The following is a 21,278-nucleotide window of genomic DNA, read 5'->3' on the forward strand; positions in this document are numbered from 1 at the left end:
GTTCTCCCTCCCCTCCCATCGATCCCATTCGGGCCTGTACATATTTGCTATTATTAGAGTTGTACAAGCAAATGTACTATAGCACATATGCGTGGCAGGCAATTAAGTGGCAAGCAACACGAGGGCATATATTGTCTGTGTGCTCATTCAAAGCAAAACGACAATAATCAATAAAGGAATCTATAAACAGTCTCATCAAGACATTATCAACTGTTTAATATCTGTTTAACTTTTCCCCTTTGCTTGTCTGTTTTCTTATACATGACAAAAAACGTTAGTGGTTTGTTAGAACTGTTAGTGACTGAACTGTGAAACCAATTTCCGACTCCTTTATGTTCAAGTTCTGGATGAGTTTACTTGAAGAATTACTCTGATACTGTAAGGCAAGCTGTTAAAAAAAAAAGTCACATGAATCAAATCATCCGTGAAGTCAGGATTTTTCTCAGGACTGATATTTAGCCAAATAAACTGGTTACTGAAGAAGATATGACTGAACTCTTACTCATACTCCTTTACATTAGATCTGTATTCATCACAACTTTACTGCTTCTCATTAAATATAGAATGTTACGATACTGAATTTGCAAAAATTTATTTACACTAAAGGATTCATGTTGATATCTATTTTCTATATTGGGCTTCCACATAGTTTCATTTTAAAATGAAATTTAGCAGTTAAGACTTAAAAAAAAAAAAAACCCATTAGTCTACTACACCCATGAAAGCTCTGGGGCTCAAACAGATACAGGGCCCTCCCCTGGCCTCCTAGCCACCGTGCACGGACTAACATCGAAAACAGGTAGGGAAGTGCAGGGGTTGGGGGCGGGGGGTGGGGGACTTACTCAAGGTTGAGGGAGTGATCTACAATAAGAGCAAGTTAGAAACAAGTACTGCCTATCAGCACTTAATACCCCAAAGTGTACCAACTGGTCAGCTCCTCTAATCTGTCACAAACCAAGAATGTGGCTAGTACTTATTCCAGCTTTGCTTCCAAAGTGGCCTTTTATGAAATCTGTGTTGTAAATGGAATGAATGGAGAGGGAAAATGCATCCTGAGAGGAGTTGTTTTGGCTTAACCGACTGCGCCACCCAGGCGCCCCTGAGAGGAGTTGTTTTGGAACTCTAAAGAATATAAATTTTATTTACGGTGATAGACAATAATTGCTTTTAGGTAAGGTGATTCTCAGGTAATATATTGTCTTACCAGTCATTATGTTTATGCATTTCTTCACCACACGCTCAGACTAGACAATTTTTATCACTCTTTTTCTACTAATACATTTACGCCTTTATGTCTATAAGCATTTCAATAATAGGAACTAATAATCAGAGTACCACTAACTCAAACACAAAAGCCTATAAGAAGCCTTTCTATTTTATGAGATTATTCTCAACATGCTAATAAATAACTTCCCATTCTGCTTTTCGAGCTATGTCAGTACTCTAACAGAAGAAACATTGGACTTGAAGTTAAAAACTTATTTGATGAATCTAGCATCATCCTGATAGCAAAACCAGAAAAAAAGAAAACTACAGATCATATCTTTCATAAATATAGATGCAAAAAAAAAAAAAAAAAAAACCCAACCTGACAAATCTTAGCAAATGGAATCCAGCAATATACACAATAGATAATACATCATACCAAACTGAGGTTTGTTGAAGGAATGAAAAATTGGTTTAAGATTCAAAAATCAATATAATTCACCATATTACCACACTAAAAAATAAAAATCATAGATTATCTCAAAAGATACAGAAAAAGCCACTGCAAAATCCAACTTCTATTCAAAATAATTACAACAAAAAACTCTCAGCAAACTAAGCAGAAGAGAACTTCATCAACTTGATGAAGGGCACCTGCAAAAAAAATACAGGTAACTTTTACTTGATGGCACAAGACTGGATGCTTTCCCTCTAGGGGGAGGAACAAGACAAGAAAAGTCAGCTCTCACTGCTTCTGTTCAACACTGCACTGGGGGGTTGTAGCCAGTGCAACATGGCAAGAAAAAGAAATAAAAGGTATATAGATTAGAAAAGTAGAAGTGAAAGTGTCTTTATTCACAGACCACATGATTATGTAAAAAATCTTCAGGAATCTACAAAAAAAGAAATCAGAATATGTAACTTTAGCAAAGTTGCAGGACGCAAAGCCAATATACAAAAATCAATTATTTTTCTGATATTTTAAAAATACCATTTACTGGGGCGCCTGGGTGGCGCAGTCGGTTAAGCGTCCGACTTCAGCCAGGTCACGATCTCGCGGTCTGTGAGTTCGAGCCCCGCGTCAGGCTCTGGGCTGATGGCTCAGAGCCTGGAGCCTGTTTCCGATTCTGTGTCTCCCTCTCTCTCTGCCCCTCCCCCATTCATGCTCTGTCTCTCTCTGTCCCAAAAATAAATAAACGTTGAAATAAAAAAAAAAAAAATACCATTTACAAATAGCATGAAAGATATGAAATACTTAAGGGTAAATTCAATAAAAGATGTACAAAATTTAAACAACAAAATTTACAAAATGTTGCACATAAAAATTAAACTAGGTTAAGAGATATAAGATATACTATGTTCAATAATTAAAAGATTCAATATTGTTAAGATGTCAATTCTTCCCAAATTGATCTATAGATTCAATACAATCCCAATCAAAATCTCAGGGTTTTTTGTATAAACTGACAAGGTCATTCTAAACTTTAGATGGAAATGCAAAGAACCTAAAAACGCCAAAACAACACTGAAAAAGAAGTGATTTCAAAAATTATAAAAATTGCAGTAATCAAGATAATGTCACACTGGCATAAAAACATGACAAATTAATCAATGGAAGAAAACAAAAAGTTCAGAAATGGATCCACCTTTATATGGTCAGTTGATGATCAACAAAAGTGCTAAGGCAATTCAGTAGAGAAAGCATGTTTTCTTTTCAAGAAATGTTGGAACACTAGTCATAAGCAAAGCAAAACAAAACCCTTGACCCTTTCTTTACTCATGCAAGATACAAAATTACCAAAAATGATCACTGACCTTAAATGGATCATATTTAAGAGCTAGAATTATAAAATTTCTAGAAGAAAACACGAGAAAGGCTAACTGATCTTTGGTTTGGCAAAAGGACAGAAAAGCACATATAAAGAAAAAAAAATCAATAAATTACACTTAATTATGTTTGCTCTTTAAAAGATATTTTTTTGGTTTTTTTTTCCCCTGGGGGATAGAGAGCGCCAGCAGGGGAGAGGGGCAGAGGGAGAGAGAGAGAACCTTAAGCAGGCTCCACGCTCAGCACACAGCCCGACACAGGGCTTGATCCCATGATCTTGGGATCGTGACTAGAACAGAAATCAAGAGCCAGACGCTCAACCGACTGAGCTCCTAGGAGCCCCATCAAAAGATATTCTTAAAAGAACAAAAAGACAAGCCACAAAGGGGGAGACTAGATTTCCAAACTAAGACAAAGGTCAGGTACGTACAATATGCAAAGAACTCTTCCACTCAACTAGACAAATAACCTATAAAAAAACAGGCCAAAGATTCATTAAAAAAAAAAAAAAGATAGGGATGGCAAATAAATACACAAAAGAGCTTGAATGTGATTAGTTATTAAGGAAATGCAAACTAAAACCACAATGAGACACCACTATGTATCTCCTAGAATGACTAAAATTAAAAAGACACATCAAGTGCCAGAGATGATGTGGAGTGACTGCAACTCATCCTATACAATACTGGTGGGAATGTAAAATGACAAAATTGTTGTAGAAAAGTTTAGTGGTCTCTTCTTTTTTTTTTTTTTGAGTATAGTCAACACACATTGTTACAGTTTAGAAGTTTCTTATTAAACTATATTGTATGACTCAGTCATTCCACTGTAGTTATTTGTCCAAGACGACTGAAAATATATCCAACACAAAGGCTTGTATATGAATACTCATAACAGTTTGATTTATAATAGCCAAAAACTGGAAATAATGCATTAATAATTGGGATCAATAATCCCAAGAATGCATTACTGGATAAATGGGTAAACAATTGTGGTATATCCATGGAATACTACTGAGCAATATAAAGCAATAAACTTTAATACATGCAACATCAATGAATCTCAAAATAATTTTCTGAGTGAAAAAGGACAAAAAAAGAACATATTATGTGACTGTATTTAGATAAAATTCTGGGTAATGCAAACTAATCTATGATGACAGAGAGCAGATCCATGGTTACCTGAGGAGGGAAGAAGAAGGAGGAAAAAAGGGGTGAATTACAAAGGTACACAGAGAAACTTCTGGACTTCATAAATACCTTCTTTTTTTGACTGTGGTGATCGTTTCCTAAATGTATACACATAGCAAAACTCAACAAACTGTATACTTTAAATACATACAATTTATCATGTATTGATTATATCTCTACACAGCTGTACACACACACACACACACACACACACACACACACACACACACACACAAAGGCATAACATATTCTACATTCACAAGTCTCAGCATAAAGCTAAAATTCCTTTTGGCAGGAAAGAAAATAGACAAACAAAAACAAATCATCACCACAGCACAACAAACAAAATGTGATTTGAGTCAGTTACTCTGCAAGAATCCTGGGCTTCTGCTCTGTATGACAGGGATAACACATGTCACTAGCTCTGCCTATCTCTTTGGGTCCTTCTGAAACCAGATAAGGTAAGAAAGAGCTTTTGGCAAACTACGAAATGCAACACACATGTATCTCTCTTTATTAGAATTCGTCTGGTCAAATTTGGCACATCATTTCAGTCAGGTGAGACCGGTTTTAGATGTTGTCTTCATCATTCCACATTCCTAGTTTTCTCCTTGATCTCATGTCCTTTTTCAACTTAATCTTCAATTCATTACGCCTTTATACACATCATTAACAATCATCTGAATTGGTCAAAGTCTACTCTACTGAAAGACATATGTGACATCTTATTAGTAATATCGTTCTATTTCTTTAATTCTATAACTATTTACACATCTACCTGATTGTACTATCCCACCTATATTTCTCTATCTTGTCCAACAAGATCAATACTTTCCGATCTTTTGTTCTTATCTACTAAAACCTACCAAAAAGAGGAAATGAAGTTGTTCTAGTATTTTTGTCTTCATAAATCCATAATAGCTCCCAATGTTCATTATTTCCAGGATTTAAAAGACAAATTTTAGTAACATTCTAATATCTTGTGTTTCATCAAATTCACCACATTTTGTAAGGTAGAATCCACTTTCTTCCTTTCCCTTCTGGAAAAGTAAATTTGCCAATGTCCAGTTTTACAATGCTTCTGTTCTCTTACACAGTTATTCAGACATCGCTTATCAGCATGATCTCTCAGTATGTCTAAAAGGTCACTTACATAAGCAGCAAACTTACAGCTAAGGTAGCTGTGGAGTCCTGTACCAGGAATCCCCTTCCCTTTCTTAGGCTTCATTTCCCCCTTATCAGGGATTATTTTCCTCTTATCTTTTCTTGTTTAAAGGTTATTTTATTTAATGAAAAAGAAAAAGAAAAAGAATGGGTTAGAGCCATTTTTTCTTCTACTCTGTTACATCACCTAATCCCATGTAATAAGCCTGTGGTCACACTAGGAAAGTATTTTTACAAAATCCCAATTTGCCTTAGCGTTTGTCAAAAGTTCAGGTTAGGTAACACAGTTTTGTTTTTGTTTTTTTATATATATAGATCTTTATTACTCCTTTACACTTAGGGATATTCTACTTTCCTCATAACCTTTGAGAGATATAAAATAATACCTGTTCATTCGTCTTGGTCTCCATTCTTTACTGCGGTAATTTCTGATCACATATCATGAATTTCATTTTTGAGATATGATATGAGCTCAGATTATTATTACTACCCTCTACTTACATTTATCTTTATTAAGCCAGGAAGATTAACAATTGTTCAAAAAGTTTAATCTGACACGGATTTAATGGCTTTTATGTGTAATTAGGTACACCTGAGCAGAGAAGTTGGGGTCTGAAGACAAATTCTGCTCACTTTCAATCTTGGACTAGTCCTGGTGACAACAGCAATATTCTGACAAAATTCCAGATCCCAAGTTGGCAAAACCCTATTATGTGGGTGCTTCTATTAAAGCAGGCAAAAGCCTGAAATCACTTTCACCAAAGTTGGATTAAATCCTTAGCTATGAAGTATTTGAGAAAACAGAGAACTAGAGAAAGATCATTGAGAAAGGGCTCAATGTCCACGAGATCGAAGGAATGGGGGACAGAAACAGCTAAGGCCAGGGGAAGAGCATACAGGAGTATCTGAAGACTGATTTTCAAACAAGGGTGTCCAGTTAAGTAGGAGCACACAGCTTCTCAGAAACGTATGGCTTGGGAGCCTTTCAGCCGAGAGGTCCATCTCCAGATGCTGGGAACCAGAGTCAGGTAAACGCTAGTGACTGGATTTAAAGCAAAACAGATTAAACTGGCTTAAGACGAAGCCATGAGCACTGAAATTACTTAAATTCCCAAGGATTCTAATGTGTACCTAGGGTTGAGAGCCATGGAGATTTTGAGACTGTATAACCACTTCCTTTGTAATATCAACAAATAACTAAAATACAAATTTCATTAGTTAAAATACTGAATGGACAGCTGGGTCAAACATTCACCTCAAGTTCTTAAATTTCATTTTCTAAACAAATTTTGATACTTTCTAAAGGAGAAAAAAAATGTTAGACTACACATCTGATTAAAACTTGAGGGCGATGAATGTCCTTCATTCCGAATTTGGAAATAAATGAAGAACAAGGTACTTCAGGTGCCTGCTCGGCATCAGCAGCCAGTCTTGCAAGTGCGAAGACCACTTTTATCAACCTGCTTCGGCTCAGTACAGAGGCTGAAACTGTATTCTAATAACTAGTAATCATTAAATTATCTAAAGGCAAATTACACTGAAAATTTAAAACCCTCTTTACAAGCGGTAAAATTTAAAATTTGAGTGAAGCAAAGCAACTTTAAAATATAATTTTCACCACGTCAATTCAAAACTTTGAGGAAAATTATAGCAGAATCTGAATTTTAACTTTTAAAGCACTATGAAAATAATTAATTCAGCAGATGATCTTTAAGAGATAGTTGAAGCCCTATAGATACTTTCTAATGGCCTGTAACTATTATGAAGCAAATTCTTTTCTAGTTCTGAACGTAATTAATTATGTTACCCTTTCCCAACTATTATCACTCACTTTGGATTGCAAAAAAACAAAAACAAGAATGCCAATTTTGAAGCAATTTTCAAAAATATTTCCAACTAAAAAGTATCAAACATTTAGTAAAAATGTATAATGCAGGATCTTTGAGAAACCCAGATTATAAAACAACCAAAATCACCTGGAATTTTTATGAAACCATTTGACAGAAAACCAAAGATCAAAATTCAGAAAGAGATATGGGTCCAGTTACAGTTCTGCCAATATTTGTATGACCTTGACCACGTTACACAGCCTCTCTGAAAAGCAGTAACCATGGTGCACCTTGCATACATGTGCATAAGAGTGTGCACATGTCTGCACAAGCGTACATTAAAAATAAGTCGGGGCAGGGGCGCCTGGGTGGCGCAGTCGGTTAAGCGTCCGACTTCAGACAGGTCACGATCTCGCGGTCCATGAGTTCGAGCCCCGTGTCAGGCTTTGGGCTGATGGCTCAGAGCCTGGAGCCAGTTTCTGATTCTGTGTCTCCCTCTCTCTCTGCCCCTCCCCCGTTCATGCTCTGTCTCTCTCTGTCCTAAAAATAAATAAACGTTGAAAAAAAAAAAAAATAAGTCGGGGCACCTGGGTGGCTCAGTTGGTTGAGTGTCCGACTTCAGCTCAGGTCATAATCTCACAGCTCATGAGTTCGAGCCCCACGTCAGGCTCTGCGCTGACAGCTCAGAGCCTGGAGCCTGTTTTGGATTCTGTGTCTCCCTCTCTCTCTGCCCCTAACCTACTCTCATTTTGTCTCTCTCAAAAATAAACAAACATTAAATACATATATATATGTATATCTTTAAAAACAAAATAAAACAAAACATTGAAGTCTGCTCCAAAAAGGTAACAACAAGGGGCGCCTGGGTGGCTCAGTCGGTTAAGCTTGTACTCTGTCTCTCTCTCAAAAATAAATAAACACTTTAAAAAAAAGGTAACAACAAGAACAATTTGGAGGCTGTGGGTTACCTTTGTAAAGCACTGGTATATATCTGTGTTTTAGTTTTAATGTAGTTAAAAGATCCAAAATATTTTAAAGTCTGTGATTACAGGTAAGATATGAGATAGGGTTTTAATGTCTGTAGCAACATATCAGTATAAATGTTTTCAGTGTATACTGAAAAAAGAAAACGTATTATGGAGAAGCTTCACTTCCTACCACTACCAACGCACCCACTATCATCTTAAAACACCCTCATTTTTCGTATGTCATTATTCTTCCTCTATAATATATTCTCTAGTTTCTCCCATCTCTGATAAAAAGTATAGTATTCTCTCATCACACTTAGAAGTTAGACTTTCACTTCACTGGTTCACAGAATCAAGGAAAAGTTTTCTTCACCTAACTTTCTGTGACTGGTCAGGGACTGGCTGCAAATGCCAAAATTCTTCTTACGAAGAGGTACTTCAGAGAGATAGCAGGCCTCATATTAGAATGCTTATACTTTTCCAGTTTAAAAGCAAGATTCAAGCAACTTACCATTGTTCCAAAAGGAATGGCTCTTGAAGCATGGTAATAAATGGCTATAAAATTGATGAAGAAGGCAGTGCCACACACCATAGCTGGGATAAGAAATGCCCCAATAAACATCTGCTTTATCCATCTCCTTCCTGAAAGAGAAAGGAAATAATGAAAATCGGAGGTGAGGGGCATATATTAATGTTCATAAGGCACCAAATTATTGTTTCTTTAGTGCCAAAACATTTATTTAAAATTCTCATGTAAACATCTTAAAATCTGACACTCTAATGATTGTTTCAGGACAACAGCTATTCAAGTATGTCTAATGCAAACAGCTTTTGAAGTGGATGCACCAGAAAAGAGCAATGGACTATATAGTAAAATGTCCTAATTTTCTGTCGTGATACTGCCACTGAACTGCTGTGAATTTTGGTAAGCCACTCAATCTTTCTGGGCTACAAGTCGGCCTATATAGGCGTTTTCCAACTAGGAATTCGGGAGCTTCTTGGAGGTGCCCATGAAGTCACTGGTGAAAGAAGAGCCCCAAACCCGGTTTTAACCAGAACAAGTCCATTTTCAACAAATTTACACAATGGAGTTCATGTAAGCTTTCATTTGAAAAGAGGATTACACTGCTTAAAAAAAAATTTTTTTTAAATCCTTAGTTTAAGTTACCCTAAATTAAATTACCCCTAGTTAAGTTGAACTTACCCCAAATTTACTTTTAGCTGTAATTATGATTATAAATATATATTTAAATTTGTTTCAAAAGGGAAAAACAAAAGAGTGTTTCATGAGCTGTCTCTCAGCAATTAGAACTACAGACTTTAAGTTTCACTATTTCTTTGTACCTCTTTGTACTGCCAAAATTCTATACAGTGAACAACTGTTATTTAAACAGTCAAAGAAAGGAATGTTTAAACTATGTAATCAAAAATTTTAAATCGTGTGCATATTGATCAGGAGAACAAGGAGCGATCCTTCTAATACAGCAGAGTATACGAGCAGGCGCACTGCCAAGAAAGCACCTGCATACTGCTTAGGAACAAAACACAAAGACTTCATACTAGATCGATATTACAATTCAACTCCACAACCAAAAGCAATCAGGACCCAAACAGAAAGTGCTGTAAGTGGGGCGCCTGGGTGGCTCAGTCGGTTAAGCACTGGACTTAGGCTCAGGTCATGATCTCACGTTTTGTGAGTTTTAAGCTCCACATCGGGCTCTGCGCTGATGGTGCAGAGCCTGCTTGGGGTCTCTCTCCCTGTCTCTCTGCCTGTCCCCCACTCAAGTGCGCGCGTGTGCTCTCTCTCTCTCTCGCACGCGTGCGCTTTCTCAAAATAAATAAATAAAAAACTTAAAAAAAAAAAAGTAAAGTGCTATAAGCAAAATAAGCAATACCCTAATTTCTGTTTTCTTCTATGTGAAGCTCTTTCAAACATCCATCTCATAGAATTACTATCCCAAATCTTGACATTCTTCCAGAAAAACTCCTTGATTTTGAAGTATCACCTCTATATACTCTATATTATTTCTTTCTCAGGTAAGTTTCAAGGGCCCTCCTTTCCACACACAGACTCAACATTCAGCATTTTAACACAAAAACAACACAAAAAGGGTGGCCATTAATTAAAGTATTATTTTTCCTATTTAATTCTATCTCTTTCTCAGCACTATCTTTTCCTACACTTTCCATTACCTGCTCAGATTCAGAATGTATTAATAAATTCCATATTTAATTCTCTTACTCCCTTTCCCTCCAACAGTCACAAAAAATCCCACACACATTCCACTGGGTACAATCAGTAGCCCAGGCATCTACACTGTGCTTCCTGCTGGTTCCCTGCAACCTTGGAGATTCTGGTCAAGTTCCAGGCTACCCCTAGTTTCAAACTGGGTCTGGAGGATTATCCAGTACACTGAGGACAATATGCAGACCTTCGCTGTAGTGCAATGAAGTAAGTCTGAAAAATTCTCAACTCTCTGGGTTGACTTCTTACATTAACCTGGCTTTTAGGGATCGCTCAAAATTATCAGTACACGATCAGACCTCCTCAAGGCACTGTCAATCAGAAAATAACCTTTAGATTATACGTGGTAACATCTGATACTCCTAGGTTTGAGTCTGAACTCTGCTTTCAAGAGTTAAGCGTAATAAAGAAAAGTGTAGCTAGGTGTTCTTAACTTGCAATCAAACTAAAAGCAAATTTCTGTCCAAGAGTGAATAAATTTCCTGTTTTAAATAATGTTTCTGCTGTGGAGACTTTTCTGGAGGTCATAAAATGTAAATTTCTTAGCCTAACTAGTTTTCACATCAAATTCAAAGCTGAAGTTGACTCAGGCATCCTGATTTCCTTAGGATGGTAATCCTGTTATGATAAGACTTGTTTCCTGTAGCTAAAGGTATATAAGACATTGAACAGTTAACAAAAATAATTAGCAATCTATGATACTCCCTCAGGCAATCCAAAGATTTATTTACACTGAAGGTACAAGTCACATTAAATCTAGTAGGACCAATAAAAAGAGTAATGGTAAACCAGGATATACTGGAGAAATTTTAAATAATCCTATACATGCTCAGAATGCCAATAATCTATCTATAAGACTGGTCGACTAAAAAGCAGGATCCCTTAATGCTGACATTGTTTAAGATGAGCTGGGAAAATCACATGAGAAAGTCTCTATCCTTAGGAATATAATTTTAAGGTCTTTCAACAACCCTTCTGTCATAAACTGAAATACGCAAATCTACTTTCAGTACTTTTCTGGCCCCAATTACAGGGAAAACAAAAAAATGTGAAAACCCTTGAATGCTACCACAGAAAGAAACACCATGGAGCAGTACCTTTGTATCATCCCTGTATCTCCCATCATTTCCAGGTCACAAAAGTAGAGAAGCGAGGGAGTATTTAAGATGAAGTGCTAATCTTAGCAAAAGATTTTGACAAAGAATAACAAAAATCTTAATGCAGGGTCCTTTGATAAATATTTCAGAGTCAATAGAAATAAACAGCTCTCTCCTATTCTCCTTCCAGTCCAATACTTTATCCAAAAGCCAAAAAACATGCCTTTATATTCAGCTGTAACACTATATACTCTATGTGGAGGCCTCCCATGGAGGACATTTAGGGAGTAAGGCACCTCAAAGCAAAGTAATATCAATAACTTAAGGGGCGCCTGGGTGGCGCAGTCGGTTAAGCGTCCGACTTCAGCCAGGTCACGATCTCACGGTTCGTGAGTTCGAGCCCCGCGTCGGGCTCTGGGCTGATGGCTCGGAGCCTGGAGCCTGTTTCCGATTCTGTGTCTCCCTCTCTCTCTGCCCCTCCCCCGTTCATGCTCTGTCTCTCTCTGTCCCAAAAATAAATAAAAAATGTTGAAAAAAAAATAACTTAAATATACTCTCTCCTACATGTTCCTCAGGGCTAGCTAACTTCACAGTGAACAATGGACATAATCTATTAATTATTCCTAATTTTCAGAAATAAAATGCAAGGATTCCATAAAAGCAAAGTAGATCTCATAGCCAGTTTGGTAGACATTATGTGAAATGGGAACACAAAGTATTTTACAATGGCTGTACTATCCATTTTAAATTCCAAATACCCCACAGTAGAATATTGGCATCTATAATTAAAAATACGAAGAGATCACTTATAAGTTACCTCCTTGTCTGGCATATAAACTTCCTCCAAAATAACCATTCACTGGAGATGTAGCAGCATAGACAAATATGGCTGTACTGAGCATTGATCCCCTCCTGAAAAGGCGAAACAACATATATGGTAAGTTAAAACCAACAATTTATTTATTTTTTTTTTTAATTTTTTTTTTTTCAACGTTTATTTATTTTTGGGACAGAGAGAGACAGAGCATGAACGGGGGAGGGGCAGAGAGAGAGGGAGACACAGAATCGGAAACAGGCTCCAGGCTCCGAGCCATCAGCCCAGAGCCCGACGCGGGGCTCGAACTCACGGACCGCGAGATCGTGACCTGGCTGAAGTCGGACGCTTAACCGACTGCGCCACCCAGGCGCCCCAAAACCAACAATTTAAAGAAAATATCATAAAGCCTATCACATTAAGGTCAGTGTAATTTCAAAGATAAATTTAACAGGAACACAAAAACATCATCCTGGACTATAAAGGATCTCAGAAGGTTGCTGAGTGAATGAATTTCTAGTTAAAACTGCACAGGCTAATACTAATTTTTTTCATCTGCAGTTAAATTTCATAATATATTCTAAACAAATATTTCACATTTCTTTGGCAAAAATGTTAGAAGCTGGCACTAAAATTGTTTTGCAACCCTGTGAACCAATCACATCATATGGATAAGGATATTCATCTGTTAAGAAAAATAATTAGAATATTCCTCTTTATAAATTGATTTAATTGCTTAAGATTTTTGCCCACTGGCAAATAAAATGGAAGTAATGTAACCTATATTAGTATTATTACTTTAAATGGTATAACACTGAGACTTTTCTTAGTTTTCCTTATACTATTAAAAATTATTTTTTAAAAAAATCCATAGGTCCAGGGGCGCCTGGTGGCTCAGTCAGTTGAGCGTCCGACTTTGGCTCAGGTCATGATCTCACAGCTCGTGAGATCGAGCCCCACATCAGGCTCTGTGCTGAAAGCTCGGAGCCTGGAGCCTGCTTCGGATTCTGCGTCTCCCCTCTCTCTACCCCTCCCCTGCTCACACTCTGTCTCTCTCTCTCTCCTTCAAAAATAAATAAACATTAAAAAAAAATTTTTTTTAAATCCATAGGTCCACAATCAACATTAACTCAGATCAACAATTTCTAATCTCTTCTTCCACTAATGGTATCTAGGAAATTCAGATCAACCCTCCTGTTGAATAAAGCTGAACAAAATATTTTAAATGCCTAATTGCAAAGAGAAATATTAAAATGATAAATGACAGTATCATTTGTCATAATATAGAAATGTGCTTAGGGCACCTCCTGGGTGGCTCAGGAGGTTAAGGGTCTGACTCTTGACTTCACCTCAGGTCATGATCTCGCGGGTTCATAAGATCGAGCCCGCACTGGGCTGCAGTTATAGCACGGAGCTTGCTTGGGATCTCTCTGCTTCTCCCCTACTCACACATGTGCATGTACACACACTCACTTCCTCTCTCTCAAAATAAATTAACTTCAAAAAGAATGTACTTAAACTACTAACAATAAAGACTCTTTTTGAAACTTAGCATAACTAGGAAGGTAAAATAAAGTCTGTAGATAGAGCATATAACCTTGTCAATTTGAGCTAAAGAATATTCTTTTAAAGAGAATTTACAAGAATACCACACGAATGTGTGTACTGGGATGATGTACAATTTTCATAAACTAACCACCTTCTCAGTAGTAATTATTATATTTCACTGTCCACCTATACAGAATACAAAAAGATCATAAAGTCTTGAAGTATGTAGTGCTCCTCTGCCCAAACACCAATGCTGAATTTCTCAAAGTGGATGCATAGTAGTTAAAACATTACAGTATTCAATTTCCATCAATACATAGCTAGATACAAATGTGGTAGTAATATAAGAATATGTCATTCCCATGTTTAAAAGACTGTGGGTCAGGGTGCCTGGGTGGCTCAGTCAGTTAAGCATCTGACTTCGGCTCAGGTCATGATCTCTCGGTCTGTGGGTTTGAGCCCCACGTCGGGCTTTGTGCTGACAGCTCAGAGCCTGAAGCCTGCTTCCGATTCTGTGTCTCCCTCTCTCTCTGTTCCTCCCCTGCTTGTGCTGTCTCTCAAAAGTAAATAAATTTTTAAAAACATTAAAAATATTGTTTTCTTTAAAAAAGATCATGGGTCTCCGGGCACTTGGCTGGCTCACGACTCTGGATCTCAAGGTTATGAGTTCAAGACCCATGTTGGGTGTAGAGCTTACTTTAAAAAAAAAAAAAGTAAACAATCGTGGGTCTCAAAGTTTTTAAAATCAAAATTTGTTTTTTCAACAACTCAAACACTCTAAGTACTAACTTTTTCCTTTCAGATTATCATTAAAAAATCTGGCCCATTCTCTGTTTGTAACTAGGTATGTGAAGGTTGACAAAGGCCTAGCAATACTGAAAACCAAAAGGCTGCTTTGGTCTAAGACCAGTCTATTAACAGTCAGAAGTTCTTAATGTTAGCAGAGAGGGTTCAAAAGGATTGCTCATGTGACTGAGGGTCCAAAATGCCTACCAGGGATTTAAGCTTGCAATCCCCAGAGACACTGCACTAAGTGAAGTGTAAGTATCAGTCATGGTTTTAAAAATCAGACAGACCCTTCATCTCTTCGTTCATAAATATTCTACGGGCATTCTCCACCCAAAATACACCGTTTTCATCTACACTGTAAAATATGCTGAGGTAGGGAATTGTCCTCTTTGTTCATCTCTCCAAGACTGGAGTGGGGAAACATCTAAGGAGCTGACTTACACTTGTCAACTCACCACTCTCCACCCAAAGTTATAGAGCAGCTGTATTTTTCCAGACTTTTCCACAGGTTCTCAAACACTATGCCTTCTCAGGAGTTATATCACACTCATAGGCATCCACATTGATACTGATCCTCTATCTACCTAAATAGTTTTTCTTCTCTGATTGCTGTGGCCATCACCAACACAAAATAATTTTCACATGTTACATTATCTGCCTTTCATCTTTTAGAATCATTCCTACTCTGAAGTGATTCTTACAAATTTCATGTGCAAGGTTTTTCATTTTCTCACCACTTTATGCTTATTATAATCTCTATTTTCATTTCCATAGCACAGCAAATTAAGAGACAAGTTGTGGCAAAAGACATATCCTTATCCATATGTAGGTTCAAATCCCAGCTTACGAACATCCCTAACAATCGTTATGATCTCAGCCATGTTACTTAACCTCTCTGAACTTTACTTTTCTAATCTGTCGAATAGAGAATACCCCTTCAAAGGATGGATGTGAAAAGTAAAAAAGCACCTAAAGTATCAAGCACCTAATGGGACACCAATGTTAGTCACTTCGATATCAAAATAATACCACTTTAATACGAATTCTATAAAAAAAATACGAATCATATAATTAAGTATGTTCACTTCAAATTAGCACAATACAGGAAAAACATTAATAATGAAGAACAATGCATGAGGTGCCTGTTAAGAAAGTTTCTTATTTCTAAAGTTGAAGGTCTATAAACAAAGAGTTTCTGCAGTAAAATGAATTGCCAAAATTGTAACCCTGACATCTGAGAAGGAACAACGCAAAAACTTGAATTCTAGGAGAGGTTACCCACTCGAGACTGACTGTGCAGTGTCAATTCAGTCAGTGGGGATGAATTTAACCCAGTATTTGATGTAAAGCATGCCTTCTTGGCATTTTTGAAATGCTTTTCTTGTATTTGGGGTTTAGTTCATCTGAAATACATTATATCCTAAAATATGAACTATAAGTCAAAACACTTAAGTTTAGGTTTCGAACAATTATTTTAAAGCTTATATGGTAAACAAATTACAAAGGTTATATATTAAAGAAATATAACAGAAACTACAGAGAAACCACCTTGTTGATCAATATATTCACTTGAGTTTAACACGCATTTAGTACCTTCCACACATTTAAGTAGGTACTTTGAGAATTCAAAGATAAATGAAGATCCAGTCCTTGCTCTCAAGGAGCTTAAGGTCTAGAGGAAGAAACAGTAATTTAGTATTATTAAATATTTAACATAAAACTAAAGAGCTATTCTTTCAGCAACAATTTATTGCTTGTCCACCAAATGCCAGGCATATATAAGAAAGAATGCATTATGTGGGGCACCTGGGTGGCTCAGTCGGTTGAGTGACCGACTTCTGCTCAGGTCACGATCTCACGGTTTGTGAGTTTGAGCCCCACACCAGGCTCTGTGCTGACAGCTGACGGCCTGGAGCCTGCTTCTGATTCTGTGTGTCCCTCTCTCTCTGCCCCTCCCCCACTCATGCTCTGTCTCTGTCTCAGAAATAAACATTAAAAAAATTAAAAAAAAAAAAAAGAAAGAATGCATTATGAACTGAAATAGAGATAAAAGATCTAACTGGAAACAAGTGTCATTCTGATAGAGAACTTCATGGAAGAACATCTGAAATGCCTAAATTTATAATCCCTACGACCCAGGCTCAAAGTGTGTCTGCTTCACTCGTGGCTTTCTGAGCATAGGTTATAGGACCACTCACTCAATAGGGATGTGAGATCTGTGTTAATTTTCTAATAATCCAAAGACCTCAAATCAAGAATTTCTTTAATTTTTTTTTCAATATTTATTTATTTTTGAGAGACACAGAGACAGAGTGTGAGCAGGGGAGGGGCAGAGAGAGAGAGGGGACACAGAATCTAAAGCATCAAATCAAGAATTTCCTGCAACCAATTTTGTCCTCAAAGAAAAAAATGTACCAAAAACCATGTACAGGTAAGATAGATACACAATTATTTTTCTAACCTCATGTGCCTTTTCCACTGCTCTTTTTACTATTATTTATTATTTAATAGTTATATATTAAAATTAATAAATTGAATAAACATTAAATATTTATTAAAGATTATTTATTATTTTTCTTCTGTTCTGTGGACAGTGTCCCAATTTGGAAGGTAAATACGAAGTACTAATTCAGAAACTGTAAAATTCTTGTGCTTTTTACAAAGATCTAATTGGATCTTCGGCTTTCAAAAAAAATGCCTATTCATTTTGCCAAACACCACTGGCTTATAAGTAACTCTGTTCATACCTCTAAATGGAACACAACGTTTATAACCAATGAAAATGTTCAGTAAGGTTAGTATGTTTTAGCATGTCACAGAAAAACATACTTATAGCTGAATATTATTATTCATTATTTATCTGCAGTAAGAACATTTATGCTATATTAAATTCTAAGATAATGGAAATAAGCAAATACTTAATTATAATTGACTTAAAATGGTCCAATGATTAACACTATTCAAGAACAAAAAAATAAAATTAAACACATGTACTTACTCTGTATATAAATCTTCTATCATTGCAACAATAATAACAATAAGAGACACGGCAAATATCTGACATCCAGAACCAATGAGAGAAGAAAAGATCAGTGGGTGACTTGATGGCCTAAATACGTCTCCATGCACCTGCTTCCATCCATACTCATCTCCTAGGTCTCTATCCTATATACACACATATGGAGAGAGAAAAGAAAAGCATTTGGAATAAAATTAAAATACATAAAGTAGGTGAAAAATTACAATTTCAGTTTTAAGTTCCCTCCTTCCAAACTTACAGCTATTTAAAGGGATTCAAAATATCGAGAAAAGACATTTCAAATTTAACATAATCACTGCAAGGGCTCCTGGTGACTCAGTCAGTTAAGCATCTGACTCTTGATTTCAGCTCAGGTCATGATCTCATGGTTCAAGAGATCTAGCACACAGCCTCCTTGGGATTCTGTCTCTCCCTCTCTCTCTGCCCCTCCCCTACTTGAGCTCTCCCTCTCTCTCTTTCAAAATAAATAAACTTTAAAAAATAAAATAATCACTGCCTTAATAACTTATAATGTTAAAATATTATGGCATTTACTGAGGTTCAGGAAGGTGGCTCCCAGTTGTGTTCAGAGAATATCAAAAAATGGAAAAGAAAAGGTCTAGGAGCAAACACAAATGGTCAAAATGGGAGAAGAGCACACCGGCTCTCTGAACATTCTTATTCTTGTCATTTATATCACGCCTGTGGCTCATACATAATAAGGGGCCAGGTGGAGAATCGAACAGAAAACAAAGATTGAAACCAGTACTTAGATGCCCTAACAATGCAGAAATGTCTTTTATAGCCTGGAATCTAAGAAAATAGATGAGGAAATATCAGTTAAATATTATCTGTTAAATATTAGTTAACTGCCTACAGCACTTTTGAAAAAGGATTCAATTTTTCCTTTTCAACCTGAGTAAAGAAGTATCTAAAACATTATTTCTTAAATATCAGTCCCTTAAGATAATCTGGCTTTTTGCCTGGGGGTGATCCTGGTCAGACATATCTAAAAAGCACCAAATACATAATACACATTAACATATTAATTCAGTTTTAACCTGTTTAACTCTTTTCCAAACTTATTTAATGATGGAATGTATCTACATAGCACAGCCATTAATATTTTACAGAACACACTTTTGCTCATTTACAACATTGTATATAATATAGTAAAAGAATTTAGAAAGTGAACCTGCCCTCTGAACCTACTAAACCAAATGTAAATGAATCCTTTCGCCCACTCCCTGAATTTAATGCAGTATTTAACAGTATTAGAGAGATGTCAATACAGGTCTACAACTTCATAGCTACAATTCTGAAATCAAAAGCTCTGAAAACTGGAAGTCTGCTTCAGAGTTGGACACATTCTTATTTGGTGGCAAAACCTGGTGCCACCAGGTGCCACCATTCTTATTTGGTGGCAAAAACAGTGAAGAGGTTATTTGTACTGTATACTTATCTCACTTAAGGTGAACATTCAATGTTTTTCTGGAAAAAAAATTAATATATTTGATTATGGGGCACGTAATCAGAATATGTAAAAACAATGTATTTGATAAGAGATCCCTCAGGAACTTTTACACCTTTCTAAAACCTGAAAATTCTGAATTCTGACACTCATGTGACTTACATGCCAACATTCAAAAGAAGAGTTAAATTGTTTTTATAAATAAATGTAAAACGTTTGCTCACCATATCATCCATTTCTTCTTCTTTACTGTACCTGGCATAATCTTTTCTTAGAGTTCTCATTAAAATCATTGAAACTAAGCCCACCAAGAAGATAACCATCATGAAAGAGTTGAAAATTGAGAACCAATGAATCTAAAATAACAGAAAATAACACATTACTGACATGAATTATTAATCACAAAATTCATAGGCTACATGATGACAACAGCATGTTAGTGAAAAAAAAAATAATAATCTTTTAAAACTTTTACATAAAAATCCAAACTTGAGACTCACTGGGGATGAGTATTCACTATGCAAAGAGATTGGGTTTCTTTACAGTAAACTTCAGATGCATTAAAAACATATTGTATACAGATTTTCACAATCAATTTTACTGTACGAAGTACAATCTGACCACACAGCATATGCTAGTTAGCATTACACAGAAAGAACACAGACTTTGGAGTCAAACAGGCCTCGGTTTTAACCCAGATTCTGCCGATTTTCTAGCTATGTGACCCCAGTTCTCTATATCAAAAAGGAAGCCAATAATACTATCCTGATTTGTATGGTTTAACAACACGTATAAGAAGTATGATACCATGTCTGGCACAGAGCAGCAAATATTCAAAAAATGTTAGTTCCCTTCCCTCTAACTGAGCAACAACGTGAAAACCTCCTTAGGACACCAAGACTGAACCATCACAGTTGGCTGCCCTGGATTTAGTCCGCCTTCCTGAATGTATGCTTCACTTGCTCCCAGTTCATCTTCTCCACCCCATCACCTTATCCACTCCCTTGTAACTCTGCTACCCGCGGGAGAGAGAACAACGAGATACCCCGTTGTGTCCCGATGTTCCCAAGACTCTTGACTTTTATTTCACCCACACATCTGTCACAGATTTATGTCCACACTCTGCTTTATAATCACAAGGCACCTCTGTATCTCTGAGTGCATCTCAGAACTCGAGGCATCTGACTTCAAATTCCTTTATATTTTAATTCCCATAAGTTCCTTAAGGATGGCTTCAAAATTTCACCTCTCTCACCAAGGCCCCCATTTCCTTTATTTTTCTGCATTTATCTTCCTAGCCTTTCACTCCTTCCATCAATTTCCTAGATGTTGCCTCCTCTTAAGTCAAGCCTTCCCCTAAGCTTTACACCTCTTTCATTCCTTGAGGTGTTTTTGAGGTGCTCTGTGCTCTCTTCTTGCACCCCTAAATTTGCACCTTTCTCCACCATCAGCAATCTCCAAAAGTCCCTATCTATAATGCTATCTACTCCCTGGTGTGGTTATATGGCTCAAACAAGGTAATAAATGTAAAGCATATAGCTTAGTGCCTAGCTCATAGTAAAACACTGAAAAAATTGACAAGCTGCCATTTCTATTAATATCTTTTAAAGTGCTTGTTTGATCTTCTGTCCCCTCATTCTTCCCATCTTCTTCTTACCTCCCTCCTTTCAATGCCAATACTTTTCAAATGAGACGACACATACTACTTCTCCCCTCCCACCCGGCCTCCCCCAAATGATAGAATCTCACCATGTCCCACGAAATGTCTCTTACAGGCCTGCAATGAACTTTTAAACCGATTCAGCAGTCAATGAGCTGTCCACTCTCCCTGCCACATCGGACCTCTACTGCCAGTGCACCATCCTCCCTGACTGACTGCCCCTTCTCCTCTTTCATCTTCGGTGCGTGCTCCTCCCACCTTATGAACGTTTCCAGAAGCTCCAGTCTTGGTACTCTGCTGTGACTTCTTCAGATTCTCAGAACCTATAACTGGTGTTCCAATGATGACGGTAACACCCTCACCCTCAACCCCAACCGGGACCCAAATCTCTAGCCTTCTTCCTCATTCATGTTTCGCACTTGTACTAAACATCATCGTTTTTAGTTCAAT

General features: G+C 36.8%; 1 protein-coding gene across 1 annotated transcript in view; it reads right to left on the reverse strand.

The window, feature by feature from the left end:
• The window catches only part of TM9SF3 (transmembrane 9 superfamily member 3), a 70,215-nt gene that overhangs the window by 18,110 nt on the left and 30,827 nt on the right, over nucleotides 1–21,278 (reverse strand). Inside the window, exons 6-9 of the mRNA XM_040486022.1 lie at nucleotides 19,393–19,524; nucleotides 17,677–17,843; nucleotides 12,345–12,439; nucleotides 8,697–8,827 (exon numbers count right to left, since the gene is read on the reverse strand). Coding sequence (XP_040341956.1) covers nucleotides 8,697–8,827; nucleotides 12,345–12,439; nucleotides 17,677–17,843; nucleotides 19,393–19,524 — 525 coding nt within the window. The remainder of the gene's footprint in view (nucleotides 1–8,696; nucleotides 8,828–12,344; nucleotides 12,440–17,676; nucleotides 17,844–19,392; nucleotides 19,525–21,278) is intronic.

Source organism: Herpailurus yagouaroundi, unplaced genomic scaffold (assembly GCF_014898765.1).
Source record: "Herpailurus yagouaroundi ecotype Mexico unplaced genomic scaffold, PumYag 163, whole genome shotgun sequence".
Lineage (NCBI taxonomy): Eukaryota > Metazoa > Chordata > Mammalia > Carnivora > Felidae > Herpailurus > Herpailurus yagouaroundi.